This window comes from Acipenser ruthenus, chromosome 10 (assembly GCF_902713425.1).
Source record: "Acipenser ruthenus chromosome 10, fAciRut3.2 maternal haplotype, whole genome shotgun sequence".
Lineage (NCBI taxonomy): Eukaryota > Metazoa > Chordata > Actinopteri > Acipenseriformes > Acipenseridae > Acipenser > Acipenser ruthenus.
Genome location: NC_081198.1, coordinates 9372348 through 9388623, shown reverse-complemented (window position 1 = coordinate 9388623; position 16276 = coordinate 9372348). Strand labels below are relative to the sequence as shown.

Sequence of the window (16276 nt, the reverse complement as noted above, 5' to 3'; positions counted from 1 at the left end):
TGATTTAAACAAAGCAGCAACTTGAAAACATGTTGGAAGCCAAGGCTCTAAATTCAATTCTTCCATTGATGTGTTGTTTAAAACTTTAGTATTTACAGCTTTTCTTTTAGATGCCTTTTTGGCAACATCACAGGCAGCATTCATCAACACGCTGTCACTGAAAAGCGAGACTGTGCATGTCAGGAACTTGCAAAAAACAACTAATACATATCTTTATAAAGTGGCGGGCATTACCCTCCCAGTATATTCACATGGGCTGCAATGCATTCATTAGTGCATAAATGGTTTATGCATACTGCCATTAACCTCAAATTAAAATATAAAACTTAAAAACATTTGGCTTTTTTTTATGAATTGTTGATTTATTTTCCTTGTATCGTTGCTATAATACTGGACATTAACATCAAAATACATTGAAAAGCTTATGCATAGGTAAAATAAAATATGCATGAAAATGTTGCTACACTGCTTGTACAGTATAAAGTTTTATTTCTTGTTGTTCTTACAAAATAAAAAGCTATAAAAGTTGAAATGTAAAATAAAAGCATTCCTTACCTCAGCTCTTAGTGTCCCCGAATCTGAAATAAGTTTGAAAACTGGCATTATGAAAGTTGTTTCATTAGGAGGTCAGACTTGTTGCAGTGTACAAGCTTCATTTACACAGTAGATCCTGTGGTTTGTTTTGCTCTATAGTACAATACCTGTCAGGAGTGGAACTGCCTTAGGGAAGGACCAGAGTCTGTTTTGTTCACAGGGAGTTTATGTTTCATTGGCTCCTGAGTGACTATCTGTAATTGGCTGTCTGTCAACTGTGAACTTTGCCCTGAGTAACAGCAGCAGATTTGCAGTTTCAGAACTTTATAATAGGCTGCTGTAGCAACACATAATAAAAGCACTGTCAGTTCAAAAATAGCATTTATGACAGGCCAACTAGATCTTAACTGCAAAATGAAGTTTGCAGGAGTTTTCATTTTAATTCAAATAAACTGAGTGTGACTTATGAGAATGACACAACCATAAATTATAGCTTGTACTGTTTTTTTTTTTTTGTGATATACAGCATGACAGCAATGCTGATCCTTATGTGTAACCGTCAGTAAACACCAGTAAAACCAGTGCTGATGCTACTGTACTGTATGTACTGCTACAGAACTTCAAAAATAGAAATAACATATCTGTATTTAATCAACTGTATTAATAGGTTTTTTTATATAATGGAAAAAATCCTAGAGCACTGGTTACACTCTGTAATGTGTACAAGTTGTCATCATGAAATGGTATATTACTAAACCAAGAACACAAGTGAAGGTTTGGTTACCTGTATGTGTTTTTCCACAGGTTCCCAGTCTGCCTAGGCACTCTTTATGGGCCCCAGCTCCACATTTAGAACACAAGTACCCTTGGTAAAATATTCCTCTGAAAAAAAGATTACATTTTACAAAATGCCTGCAATGTTTTGGCAACTTTCCTAAGGGCAGAACTGATAAAAGACAGCGCTCGATCTCTGACTCTGAGTGTCCGATAAACCGTGAGGTTACGGGTCAAGGACGCCACTGTGATCTCAGCACAACACAAACGTAGCCTGGGGAGCTTGTTATCCCTGCTGACTAAGCAATGTGTTTAATTAATGAACCAGGAAAGCATTTAAAATACATTTAACATTACTATAATCAAAGGGCTCTGTTTAAAATAGATGTGTGGCATGCAGACATACTGTATGGCAGGGGTTTTCAGCCTTTTTTTGAAACTGTACCCCTTCTGACGGGAGGTTTCAGCTAAAGTACCCTTTACAATTTTTGCTCACTGAATGGTACCACAGTTGCAATAAAAGGCAATAATCTGGTTAACACATTTCTTTTTTTCCAGTTTATTTAATATATAATTTTACCCAACCGTCTGGGACTGACAACTTGCTGAGACAGAAAACCAAACAGTAGGCTTCATTCTTAAAAATTAATTACATGCCTTTGGATACAAAGAATATAAAGGCAGTATTTAGGAATTTTTAAAAACACTCATATTTGCTTTCTATTGGGCAAAGTCATTATAAATAATACACAAGAGTCTGCACTATAAATATTTATCACGTTACTATTTACTTCCCACCTCAGCATAATTATGTGTGCCGTTTAAAATGTTTACAATATCAAAAACATTAACCTCAAGATAAAACTATAATTAATTGCTAACAATAATACACTTTTTTTTTTTTTATTCAAGCCAGCATAAAAATGATCCAAAGGGACTCTAACTTTCTGTCGCTTTGCACTTTCTGACTTGTGTTTTCCTTTGCTTTTCTATTGCAAGTAAGAAATGTAACAAACCAGCCGCTATGGCTGTTATTAAAATGCAGCCGGGTAATAAACAAAAACCTTCAAAGTATGAGCATTGAGATGACTATTTATGTTTACTAGAGCATTTATACTTCTAAAAAACGCAGAAACACTGTGCTTCACTGATACGACAAGTTGAAAACAGCAAAGATCACGAGCAGCACAGAGCGCTCTCCAGGCACAATCGCCAGATGCCTGCTTCACCAACTAAGATTAAATAATTATACATTGTGGTTTAGAGAATATATAATACTGTTAAAAAAAAAAATCAAGATGTAATACAAGCAAACCAGTGTATCTTCTCTACCATCGGAAAAGAGTGGAAGATTCTGTCAACAGCAGTAATGAAGTAAACTTTTAAAGTAGACTTAACTGCAGTGCAGATCTTTCCCATGATCATCCTCCAGTAAACCTTACTGACTTATTTCATATCTACTTACTGCAAATTAGGGGACCGTCACGTGTGGGGTTGAGGAGATGGAAAAACCAAAAGCACTCAGTAGAACCCTAAACTGCTTAATGTGCACATACTGGAAAGCAGTCGGCATGGTGGTTACATGGCAAATCGAATTGGATTCAATCACCACTTTACTAGAATCAGATTAAATAACAGTAAGTCATCCTGTGTGGGTGTGATGCAGGAGATGAGATACAGGAGACGAAGGGGCTGCTGGAAAGTCAACTCAATGGGACAGCATACAGTAAATATATTCTATACTGTTTAAATGCTGGAATAATTATTGTAGAATGCAAGAAGAGAATAACACAAAGGGACAAGAACCCCCCCCCCCCAAGTAATGTCAGGTTGATACTTCAGCATACTGTCATGTAAATGCTTTCCGTCTTTTTGTAAACTTACCTCAGAAGCATGTGGCACGAGCTACAAGATGTGATCCGCTCAAAAGTATGCATTTTAAATTCATGACAATTCTCATTTGCATGTTCAGGTGTGATGTTAGATCTATATTATGGAAGAGAAGAGCAGCCAGTGTTACCTGTCCAGGTGTGCAATTACAGTCTATTTACACTCTTAGGATGTTTCGGTTGAAAAGAATTACCCTCCTGATAGCTTCATCTAGCATTACGCAACAATGTTGTTATTGTAAAGCAAGAAAATATATACATTCCTGTCTACTTACAGTAGACTTGACTGCAGTACATTAACCCCATGTTGCACATGAAAGATCGATTAAATTAGCTAAAACCCTACAAAAGCATGGATTAATGATTTAAACACTTCAAAAACATTTACTTATCACCAAATTGGTTTATGATTATAATATGAACCATAAATCACATCCTTCAGACTGAAGCCTCTTTTTGAATGCATTCCGTAGTTGCATTGTGACTATCTATTACTACTGCTGAACCCAGTTCAACAACGCATTCTGCTGAATTAGCACATGAACTAACCACTCACAAAACACATTAAGTGTCTAGACCTGAAAAACAGGAACAGCTTATCTTTTCTTGCAAGTACTCACATTGCCATTCCAAACTGTTCCAGCCACTTTTTTTTCAGCTCTTTTGTTTTAAAAAAGAATTCAAACCCGTTCTGTCCCTGGTTATGAGTGAGGTAGAATCCATAAGACCACTAAGGGAAAAATAAATTGACAGGCATCATGTTGTTGTGTGTGCACAGATCAAATTATTGATTTTTATCATTGAGATGCTAATATGGAGGTGCCTTTAATGCAGTCTGCAGTCTGCAGTCATAAATGTAAAAAAATAGTAATTTGATATAGCTCTCTGCTACAATGCAGTAACCTTTCCTCAGGAACATTTGACAAGGTTTGAGATAAAAAAAAAAAAAAAATTGAGAAAAAATAATGTTTGTTTTTTTTATATTATCTCTTGGCTTACTTAAAAACAACAGATTCTGGGCTCCCGAGTGGCACATCCAGTAAAGGCGCTCCACGTGGAGTGCAGGATGTGCCCTATAGTCTGGACGTCGCGAGTTTGAGTCCAGGCTATTTCTTTGCCGATCGAGGACGGGAGCTTCCAAGGGGCAGCGCACAATTGGCCGCGCACTGCCCGGGTGGAGGGAGGGTTAGGTCGGCCAGGGTGTCCTCGGCTCACCGCGCACCAGCGATCCCTGTAGTCTGGCCGGGCGCCTGCAGGCTTGCCTGTAAGCTGCCCGAGAGCTGCATTGTCCTCCGACGCTGTAGCTCTTGGGTGGCTGCATGGTGAGTCCGCAGTGTGAAAAAAAGCGGTCGGCTGACAGCACACAAAAAAACAACAGATTCTACAACAGGGGTTCACAATTCTGGTCCTCGAGATCCGGAGCCTTCCTGGTCTTTATACCACTTGTACCATAAAGTACTTCATTAAACCAATGTAACCACCTTCCAGGTTTCAATCAGTTAATCACTTCGATATTTAATGATACCGCTCAAACCTGGAGGACACTGGACCTGGAGGATCAGATTTGTGCAGCACGGCTCTGCATGTTACTGTTGTTTTTGTGATATGTACCATGATCAGTTACAGACCTTTTTGTTTTCCTTGTCTGTCGTTGGGTTGTTGGTGATTTTAAAGTTGTGCAAATCAATCACCTCCTTCATTTCATAGTTGTCGCCTCGTCTTTTGCAAACAATCACAGCTTTGTCAAACAAGAAGATATGTCTGGGGCCAAAGAAAAAAAAAAAGACACAATGCATTTTTTTTAAAGCCGCTTCTTCAAAAGTGGTGATTAAAACAACGTTATATATATATATATAAAAAAAAAACTCACCTATCTTGTTTTGCACGTTTATCTAGTGAAGCTACTCTCACTTCTCCATCTACTTTTGGTCTTCCGTAGCTTCTAAGAGACTGATTCTGAAAACACATTTAAGATTATTATTTAGAAGGAAAAAAAGGGGGGAGGGGTTTATAAGTGTTGGTTTTAATGCTTCACAGACAAAAATACTTGTGTGACTTACCAGGTTTTCAATGGATAACTGAAACTGATAAATCTCACGCAGTGTTTCATTGTCTCTTTTTACTTCGTTTACATATTGAGCCAGATCCTGCAATACAGGAGTTAAAAATAAAAAGTATTACATCGAATCACAAAGTCAGTAACATACATATACCCTTCCATAGCGGCAAATACAAAATGAGAGCAATGAGTATCATGACAAAGCAGATCAGCACGGCCTACACACACACACACACAGTATATACAAAATAGCATAAAAAAAGAAAAAAGGCACAATTTATGAAAACCAGACCAGAATGTCACAAGATATAGCCTTGATGTTAGTCCATGAAAAAGTCACCATGAGATGTGTATATATACACAGTGTTTGGAATTATTCTTTGTAACTAAAAACACGTCTAGTCTGTACAGTATGAACGGGCGCTCTTTTATATTCAGAGTGATTCTGATTGATCATAAAACTGTGAAAAATGTAATTGGAACATTTCAACACAGTTGGATGAACGATTATCTATAAATATACTGCATGTAAAGCAGCTTTTATACTGTACTTAAGTTTTGTATGACCTGAGAGTGAACTGATGTCCCCATGAAGGACTGGGTGACCTTCAATATCAAGTAGTCCCAAAGGGCATTTGACAGAAAATAATCATTTGACACTTGCCTACAGCTCTTGTCTATAGTGACTGCTCAAAATGTGGTGATGCAACATGGCAGTAAAATTAGTTCTGTGGGATAAACAGCACCAAGGTGAAATTCTGCACAGTTGTCAGGAAGACACTTTGTGAAATATAATCTTTATCCTGAGGACCTTTATTTAAATTTCAGCTCCGAGGTATAGTACTTTTTCCCACAGAACCCATGTTAAAGCCACTTTGCATGAGTTTCAGAAGCACAAGACCACAGATATGAGCTACGAAAAAGATATAAATGGTTTTCTTTGTTAAAGGTCACGTAGACAACTATCGATCTTGGTAAATATTTTGATTTTACATTAACTTCACTTAAACCTTGGGAAAGAAATCACCTCATATTCACATGTCCTTTATTTGCAACAAGTGGCTGCAGTCGAAAGGTAATATACATTGGTTGCAGACTGGGAACTGTGGAAGCAATACCAAAGTACTACATCTTAAAGGGTTTTCTTGACTTAAAAGACATACTTTAATTGTTCAGTCCCTTTTGAGAACATGGTATCCCAGCTTAATTTACAGTGATTAATGGGGATTGTTCTGGCTGTGTGTAAAACAAAGCAGAGCACACAGGTGCACTCCACTGTTTTTATTAGGTCTAAATAAAAATACAATCGAGTAAAAAGGTGCTCAGAGTCCCAGAAGACTAGTATTTATCTACTGACAACCAGCTTCACTGGTGAAACCCTCCTATAAACTTAATCAGTGCAGTTCTGTAATAACTGTCCACCTCTTGAATACGGTATGAAGAAAAATAATAAGTACAATTAAAAAGCATATGGATGAGAAAGAAAATGTAAATGGTTACTTTCTAAAAGAACATAGCAGCAATACTTCTTGTCTTAGTGCTTGGCATTTATTAGGCCAAATCAGCAGTTTTTTTTATTAACCATGGGAGAGACATGAATTCTAAAAATATAGAGCTGGCAAATTAAATAAAAAAAGGTCATACAGTGCATACAAAAACAAATCTGCATTTAGAGCACACAAGGGTTCTTACCTTCATGGCGTCGAGGGCCATTCGTAAATTACTCTTGTCAGTTTGATCATGAGTGTGTTTGACTAATTCCTGTTTAATGAAAACAAACACATAATGTCAACTGTAATAGACTGCATTGAAGCTTTTTTTTTCAGAAGCCAATTAGTGGTGAAGAGTGGAATGAAGCAGCAAACAAGGGAATCAGAAACAGCGAAAGATTCCTTGTTCTAATTAGGGCTGCAATCCACTTGCTTGAGGGCAATGGGCCCGATCATGACCTGTGTAGAAGCTCTTTCTGTGGAAATGTTTAATATTTGTATTGTTTCCCTTTTCGAAACAAGGTCAGTCGATGAATTAACAAGTCATCATGTATTTCCAAAGAGTTTACTCCAGTCTTAATTTTTTTGAAAGGAGAAATACACCTGTTAATTTTACAAAACTAGTAATCAAACAACTACAGTTACAATATAACTGTCTCTTAAGCACTCAATTTTTTTTTCTCTCTCAGTAAACAGGTACATGAACCTTAACTGATTCAAAACCATATTCTTGTAAGTCTATTCCTTTTACTAATGTTGCTTGATCACACGCTGTATCTGTTGATGTATGTACTACTATGATTTCATGTGTTGTTTTGTTGAGTAACCTGGTGTCAGTTCGGACTGTGCTGATTAAATGGTAAATGACTCATTCATTAATTAATGAATTGAATTAATAAACACATGATGACGTTTGCTGATTCATATCATAGGGAAGGACAGAAAAGTTGGAAAACTGACTATGAACCTACAAATTCCCTGACAAAAAAAGCAGACTACCTGTGAGACCCCGTGTGGCATGGTACATATAAGCTGGTTTCTGAGTGATGATGCTGAAAGCCTCCCTACAGCTACTGTCCATCAGTGCTCCCCTTGTAGGATGAGCAGCAGGTGTTCAGCTCAGTGGAACAAAGTGAGCTGCTGCTAAAACACCCTGACCAACTTCATCACCTGGCCAAAGTCCTACCCCAGCTTGTAATGAATATCTATTTTATGATGCAAAATGTAAATACAGACAGACACACATTCCTTTGACAAACGTTTTAAAAACAATGTCTTGTTACCTGTTTTCTACAGAGGATAATGCTGCTTCAAGAGCTGGTCACACTGGTTTAAAGTCAATAAGTTACCATTCAGAGTAGAATTACACAGCCAACCAACTACTGTTAACAGTGACATTTACTGTTACATTATTATAAAACAAAGGCATAACATTTCTTGTAAAAAAAAAAATAAAGAAAAATGCAATTAGCAATTAGGGGAATATACTGAAAGGAATGGCACCAGAAAAAAATTGATTATATTTATGAATAAAACTGTGCCTTCATTTGAAATCAGGCTCCAGGAATACCAGTGTTACTTTATATTCTTTGTTACTTATGAGTATGGAGCTTACAGATTATGCACTATCTGTGCACTGCTTACCTGAAGAAGCAGGTGGTACTTAAGAACTCTCTGCATTGGGACAACCAGAAGATCTCGCAAAGTAAACTTCCCATTATTTGCCCTCTTTGAGCATTCCTAGGAGAAAAACAATTTATTACTACTAGCACACAAAATCATAACCATATACTAAACTGTATACCCTTCATTCTTCCACTGTCTTTAAACACAGCTTTGATCATCTGACTTCACAGTGTGTTGCTTACAACTACAATATGCTTGCATTCCGCTTTAAATAATTATTAATTCTTTTTGAAGAAAATTTGATCTAATCAATAAGCAACATGTTTGATTCTTTTAAAAAAAATACAATTACATAAAATGAAGCAATAAAATGTGATCTTAAAACGATCAAAATTCATGTGAAACACAACTTTCTATTTTAAAGATGTAAACAGAGCCTTGGCTCTTATAACAATGCCCTACTGAACCATGTATATATTTGTAATGGCTGCTTTGGCCACATGATGGTGATTGGAGGTCATTATGTTTTTTAAAAGTCCCACAAGACTTCTCACAGTTTGGTTTCAGTATATTACTGTACCTCGAGCTTTAACCGAACATCTTCTTTCTCTTTGCAGATGTCGTCCAAGCCGGCTATGGCTGTTTCTACGTGACTGCAATACTTCCCATAGATGAGCAATCTAAAGGTATAGAGCACAATGGAGATAGGAATATATTCTGCAGCATAAACATTTATCCTCAGAATGGGGCGTTTATCTTAGAAATATACGCTAGACTGTTGAAAATGTGTTTTCTATTCAAGATAACATAAGTATATTAGACTGATGAACACAAACATACTACGTGACATAAGGCTAAGAGTTCGTTATTAGCTCTCATTCATTTTAATTACTCCTAAAAGTATCCCTGATGATGGATATGACAGATATATCTCCTAAACAACATAACTTCAGTTCATTGTTGATAACCAAATGTTATGCATGCATATTTCCATTGACCGCTTTAGCTACTGATCATTATATTGCGTTGGGTGTTATGCTAATCAATTGATTATGGGAAAATGCAGAGAACTACAAAGATAAAAAAAAATAGTAATAATAATTATTGCCATCAAATCATGCATTCACCACAGGTGTTTAGTCATATATGATGCAGCTTACTTGGCCTGAACATCCAATGAGAATGTTCTCAATGGACAATAACCTAGCTAAATAAGTGAACTGATTGTTTTGTGATACTATGATTATAGGATTTAACCTATAATTGCTAATAAGGGATTGGTATATGTATTTCTCTATTTAAATACATTGAAATAGTAGTGAAAAGCAATATAATATTCAATACCTTTCTTTGTAGTTAATAAAGATCTGGTATAGATTCTGGGAATTCTTGTTTGAGATGGAGTCATGGATCTCTTGCATTAGGCTTTTGTGGACTTTCACAAGTTCCTGAAATAAAATGAGCTGTGATGAATAAAATGTATTGCAATGTATGCCCATCCAATTCTTTGACAGCAAATAGAATATATTAAGACATTTTGAAAATGATTTGTATGCTTGTTAAATGAGTGACTTGATTGAGTGAATTGATGTAAAAAAAATTATACGACAAGGATGAGGCAGTTCAAGCGACACAGGTGCAAAGTAATGATAAGACAAGCTATTATAAAACCCTACTTACAACACCTTTGACAGGTGACAAAAGAAACCACACTACTAAATGAAAGAGTGAAGTGACACGTCTGCCTAGTTCATTTGTGAGCATTTCATTCTATGGTAATTATGTTGCAAATTATCTATTAGTGTTGTTACCAACCAATTTTCTATGACATGAGACCAAAAATATTGCTTCTGTTCTGCCTCCTTGTTTTTCTTACAGAAGTTTTTGTTTCCTGTGGTGTATAATCCACCCGGTGTGCTAATTTTATCTGACATTGTGCTCAGTGTATGACAAGCCTCTTTGACATTAATCCAATGTCAAACCGTCTGAGAGATAGGATTCTTTTTATAAATATGAACCCTGGGATAGTAACACAGCTTATTCTAGGACTATTAAGAGTGGCTTTTGTGCTTGGCTACCGTCTCGGAGCTCACACTATCAACAAAATACTAGATTTGCATTCAGTTACATGCTAGAGAAACAACATTATATTTACTGTATACCCCTGAAAAAATAACAAAATGAACAAAATGTTGTGCAAAATGTAGATAGAAAGCATGCTCATCAAAACCATGAACATTTTAAATATACAAAACTGTAAAACAGTAAATGTTTGCTGGCAAGAAATATGCACAAATGTTGCTTTTATTAAAATATCTGCAAAACATACATGCCGCAAAATGTGCATAATTATTCAGTTTATATACAGTATATGGATAGATTACATGCGCAAACATTTGTTGCTGTAAATTTGTCCATAGTGAGACAAACTTAAGTTGCCGCAGATATTTGCTGTCTTAAATTATCCCTCCAAGACACAGATAGTTTCTAACCGAATTTTAAGGGCTGGACCAACAAAGAGACTACAAAATCTGCGTCTAAGAGTATATTGCTTATCTAAATTGTGCTAAACCGCATACTTTCTTAAACTATTAGTATGTTTTTCTGTGTTGTGTGTATAATTGTTTTGCTTTCTATTTGGAATTGTGCTTCCATCACAAACAAACATGTGGTGTTGACATTACCCTTGTATTGGCATGTTTAAGAAATTATAGTTTGTTGTGAGTAAATTCCTAGTAAATGTTAAGTACACTTCATCTTGATTTATGCCTTGTAAGTGAGTGGCTTAAACAAAACTTTCAGGAAACAGGGATTTATCGCTCACAAAATAAAGAATTCCAGAGCAAACAGCTCAAATGGATGAAGCTATCTGACACACACAAAATACTTACCGGAACGTTAACAAACACTTTTTCAATCTCTGTGGCGGATACAAATTTTCTCAGCGGAGTCATAAAATACTGCAGAAACAAAAATCTGAAATATTAGTTTTGTTTTTTAAACTGTCCTCGAGAGACATATAATGAAAAAGAAAACACCAGTGAAGACTTAAAGCTGTACGCACTCTCTCTATCGACTCCAGCGTCTCAGTATATTTCTCTTCTGTCTGTTTGATTTCTTGAAGACAGCAGCTGCGAACGTCAGTTTCAGCCTGTTTCTGTATTAAAAAAGAAGACAGTGTTCATTCTGCAGGTACACACTTCAAGCCTGTGAAATTGTTTTGTTTCCAGAAAAAGTACTGAGACTCAGTAAAACTCACCAGCGCTGAATTTGAATTATTTATTAGATGCTACAGGTAGTTATTTAAGTTTAGTGTTTACAATTCATAGAATTACATATTTGAATCAATACACACACACACATACACATATATATATATTGTTGCTTCATATTTAAAATATATATATATATATATATATTTTATGTCACCTTCACTTTTTACATTTGCAATCATTCTTGAAAATATCAATATCAATTGTTTTTCCTTTTATTTATTTATTTATTTGCCTGCCACAAACATACACATTTAGCTTTAGTTTGGCATTCAGCGCCATCTAATGGTCAGATATTGTCATAGCGTATGAATAGCTAAAATAGCTGGCTGCAGGGCAACAAATGTACAGTACATGCTCATGTAACAGCAAACAACAGCACTCCTAAAGGGCACTCATGGGAACTGCAGGGGACCAATTTATGAACTATAAAAGATAATATTGGAATAAAGAAAGATCATACAGGTGGGGGTGCAGCTTCAGCCTTCATCAGGTCTTCATAAACCTCCCCTCCTTCATCTTCTCCATAAACACAGTCATACAGATCTTCCTCATCTTCTACTTCATTTTCACTAAAGGAGAGAAAAAAAAGAGTCTGAATCCATAGGGATACTTGGGTGCTGTTTCTCAGTATTTCAAAACCAGCACTCGCCACACAAGCAGCTAAATCATGGTCAAATTCACTTTGAATTATTAGTTGCAATTGCAATGACAGTTTTACAGTATATAGCTCTTTGCAATGGCTGAATTGTAATGATGCTGTTTTTTTAAAGGGGAAATGCATTTGTATTTTGTTCACAATCTCCCATACGTAGGTCAAAAACCTTCGCTCATTAAAGGGACGTATTAATTCCTGACAATTCTGTATCGTTTCGTATTGGTTTGTACATAGAGTTCAATCCTTCATCATGCCCTTCCAATTACTGAAAGAGTCGGGCCCAGCCAGGACAAATCCCCTCAACAAGTAATTCTAGAGTAATGTGCTGCCCTATCTGTTAGCACAGTCCAAGTCTATCACACTGTCTTCATTATCGCAGGCTCCTGTCAGCTCCACAATGCAGTTGCTGGCAGGTCTTGTTTGTCAGTATTAGGAAAAAAACTGCTACAGAAATCCAAAGCCTTTTCCATTTATCAACAAGAGGGGAAACAAGCAATGCTTTCTCAGAAAGTTTCATTTTGTAATTGCACATGTACTTGACTATATAGTACTGTACAAATGCACCACAATCAGACAGAAATGGGTAGGGTGAGCAAAGGGAAATGGACACAATGTAACAGATTGTGCCTGTTTCAGTGGCTACCGTCTTTTCCCTGGGGTATCATTCATAAAGAGCTACAGGGCAGATAAGAGGTACAGGGAATGCTCAATGTCTTTTTTGCCTTGGCAGTAATGAAAGAACCCTGATGCATGGCCAAGAAGCCTGAACTTCCAGAGACATGGGGTGGTAATTACAGTGAAAACCTCAATGTAATAATGTTTTTACAAACAAATGAAAGCAAAGCTATGCAGTTATAGCTCTGTGGACCTGTTTATTCTATCCAGATATCTATCAGAAACAGTGCATATCAAGAGGCAATAATAAATGCATCTCCCAAAGTGAACCCACTGGGGTCCCTCCTGAATATGGGGATTTGTAAAGGGTTTATTAGTTTTCTTTATAATCAGGTGATGGTTGAGGGGTACTGCAGTCTCCTTAAAGTTATCAAAATACAGCCAAAGCATGTTTTTAATCTGTTTTTTTAATCTTTTAATGTAGGGATAACATTACAATTTCATACATACTCGATTAACTCATCTAGGCCTTTGTAGATATCCTCATCACCCACACTTTCTTCTGTTGGAAACGGTCTGCAGGGAGAAAAACACAATGGTGTCTGCTTGACCTCAAGAAGACCTCTGGAATTCTGTAAGTAACTCTGGATAAAGGCGTCTGCTAAATAAACAAATAATAATATAATCTGATGTGCAAAAATGAATGAGGCCTTGATGTTATCTTATTATTGATATTTGATTTGTGTGTGAAAAATGGTCAGATGTAAAAGCTGTGGGTATGTAACATTATTGAAAATATTAATAATTTAAAGATGAATACTAAATAAATAAATAATTAATTAATACAGTATGATATGTATTAAGGATACGCTATTCATATTAAGCCATAGTAATTCTATTCTACTCTAAAAAGGTTTGAAATAAATAAAACACATGTCATATTTTAGACAAATACTGTGTGCTATTTTTAGCATTATGTGTATAATAATATGCATTGTTCTTACAATCTGTTGACACCTACCTTATTCCTGTATGTTGTGCTACAACTGTGTGAGAAAGCCGTGATAAGGTCTCAATAACCTAAAGAAAAGAGAAAACATCATTGAACAGTTGTGTGAAATGTCATAATCTGCATGTCTATTGAAATGGCTGATAACTGCAGCACACACAACATACAAATTGATCTTAGAAAAAGCAGATAAATATTACCTGCACTACATCTCAGTTTCAAAGAGGACAACATTTAAAAACACACACGCCTTAACTTTATAATAAGATAAAATAAACGTGAAGGAATAATACATTTCTTTTCTCCACAGAATTGTGATCTTTTTAAATTTAGAAAACCCAGAGAACAAATATTATGGACTCTGTTATACAGGGAAACTCATACTTCTTTCTGTGGGTGCAGTTTTCTCATTGTCCACTAGGTGGCACACTCCACACTAAAATTAGTAATGCTAACTGCCTCAGGAGAAAAAGAGCCATAGTATGATATGAGGCAGCTTATGACAAGGCGCTGTAGCCTAAAATCTTAAATTGTCACAAACACGAGTATGGCAGCATTAGATGTCACTTCTCATATTGACTGGAACACTTGATAAGTTGCAAGGTGTCTGCTAATTAAACAAATAATAATAATTAAACACCCTTACAATGGTGTATACAATTTTTAAATCAAGTTCTAAGTGCTGTACAAAATCCATTTAACTGATAGTTTTACTATCCTGAAGTGCATTTATACTTAATTATTCAAACTTTAACTACAGCATATAATATCAGTTCATGTATAATCCTCCCCCCTCCCCCCCCCTACAAAAAAAAAAAACACTTTTTGGCTCTTGTTTTTTTAATATTTGGGTGAAAGTGTCACTATGTAGAATACAGCTTTTTCACAGGAGACATGTGATTCACCAGCTTGGTAACACATGGTCAATCAAAAAAACCTCAAATTAAAATAAAAAAAGTCTAGGGCAGCAGACATTTTCCACAGGAAGTAGTTACATGAATTTTGAATTCACAGCTTTCACTAATTTATTTTTACTGTATGTGCCTATGATAACCTTTTTTCTTTACATGACTGTAAAATATGTATTTAATACAACTGCTAGCATATGACTATGACCATTCTATTACATTATGCTGAATTCTCTTTTTAGAATCATACAAGCAGGAGTCATTGTTCAAATTACTCACAAATGAAAGTTGTTGAAAATAGCCACTAACAATCCCATGGAGCTAGAACATGTTGCGATCAGCATTTGTTAGTATTTGATGTCATTTTCTAACACTTTCCGAGAGGGGCCTTGCCCTCCAGTTAAAGGCTGTGCCAATATGTTTGCATATAGTGCCTTGTGTTGTCAAGGTAACTCAAAGCCGGCTGCCAAATCCTTGAAGTGAATGAAAAATGATTGCTGTAAAGGTTGCAATAAAACCATAGGGCTCCTATTAAAATTGTCTGTCTGTCCCTGATCCAAATGTAAACCTGGATGAAATAAAAAGCTGTTAAGGCCTGCACATGCTGTGATGTATTTGTTTATTTATTGAGTACAAGTAATAAGGCAGTAAGGCTGCATGTACTTTTAGTGTACCAGTGAATTGTTTCTTTTTTAATATATCACAAATACAACCTGTATACTTCAACCAAATTCATTAATTACCTTTTGTGGTTTAAGTTTTGACAATTTTTCCAGTTCTATTCAACTGCCATGTAACATACTGTAGCATCTCACATAACAGAACACTATTAAAGGAATGGTGTGGTTTCATGAACTTTTAACCCTTACCAATCTGGAATAATGTTAAATGACTGTAGAATATAACATGTAATCCTACTGTACTTGGGAGTGTTAAACGTTCCAACAAGGTTTGTTTTAACATTTTAGGGTGAAATATAAACTTGAAAGAGGAATCTATTTACATACACCTACATTTTCAATCATTTTACTCCATACACATAGAAGACTTACTGGATGTGTGGGTGTTCCATAAATACCATACAGGATATAAAGGGTCAGTGTATTTGTGGAATCAAGTAAAGCAGTAAAAAAAGAATAATAATTACAATGAATTATGAATGTGTCAGTGTGCAAGTTGTTAACAGTTAATAAGTGCCCCTTAAAATTTCCCTTTATCAAAAAATTATCATTTGCATTGTAATTTTGTGTGCTTCTTTAATCTGTTTTTAGAACCAGCATTTAACTTAACTTTACTGCTCTCTTCAAACATTTAATTAATTATTATTATTTAATCTCTCAATTTTTAGTGGAACTGCACTAAATTAATAACATGTATAAACAGTACAGTGTAAATCCTTCAGTGAGCTCCAGACAGTATGAAAACATCCATGACAACACACT

The 16276-nt window shown here is 35.7% G+C and overlaps 1 protein-coding gene across 3 annotated transcripts in view; it reads right to left on the bottom strand.

Moving 5' to 3' along the window:
- Positions 1 to 16276, bottom strand: part of LOC117410605 (guanine nucleotide exchange factor VAV3) — a 74430-nt gene that overhangs the window by 20230 nt on the left and 37924 nt on the right. For all 3 annotated transcript variants that reach the window (XM_059031689.1, XM_034017277.3, XM_034017283.3), the window contains exons 3-18: positions 13939 to 13997; positions 13428 to 13493; positions 12108 to 12216; positions 11437 to 11529; positions 11264 to 11332; positions 9717 to 9820; positions 8953 to 9052; positions 8391 to 8486; positions 6949 to 7017; positions 5258 to 5344; positions 5068 to 5153; positions 4826 to 4958; positions 3818 to 3927; positions 3193 to 3294; positions 1319 to 1416; positions 556 to 578 (exon numbers count right to left, since the gene is read on the bottom strand). In XM_059031689.1, the coding sequence (XP_058887672.1) occupies positions 556 to 578; positions 1319 to 1416; positions 3193 to 3294; positions 3818 to 3927; positions 4826 to 4958; positions 5068 to 5153; positions 5258 to 5344; positions 6949 to 7017; positions 8391 to 8486; positions 8953 to 9052; positions 9717 to 9820; positions 11264 to 11332; positions 11437 to 11529; positions 12108 to 12216; positions 13428 to 13493; positions 13939 to 13997 (1404 nt within the window). The remainder of the gene's footprint in view (positions 1 to 555; positions 579 to 1318; positions 1417 to 3192; positions 3295 to 3817; positions 3928 to 4825; positions 4959 to 5067; positions 5154 to 5257; positions 5345 to 6948; positions 7018 to 8390; positions 8487 to 8952; positions 9053 to 9716; positions 9821 to 11263; positions 11333 to 11436; positions 11530 to 12107; positions 12217 to 13427; positions 13494 to 13938; positions 13998 to 16276) is intronic.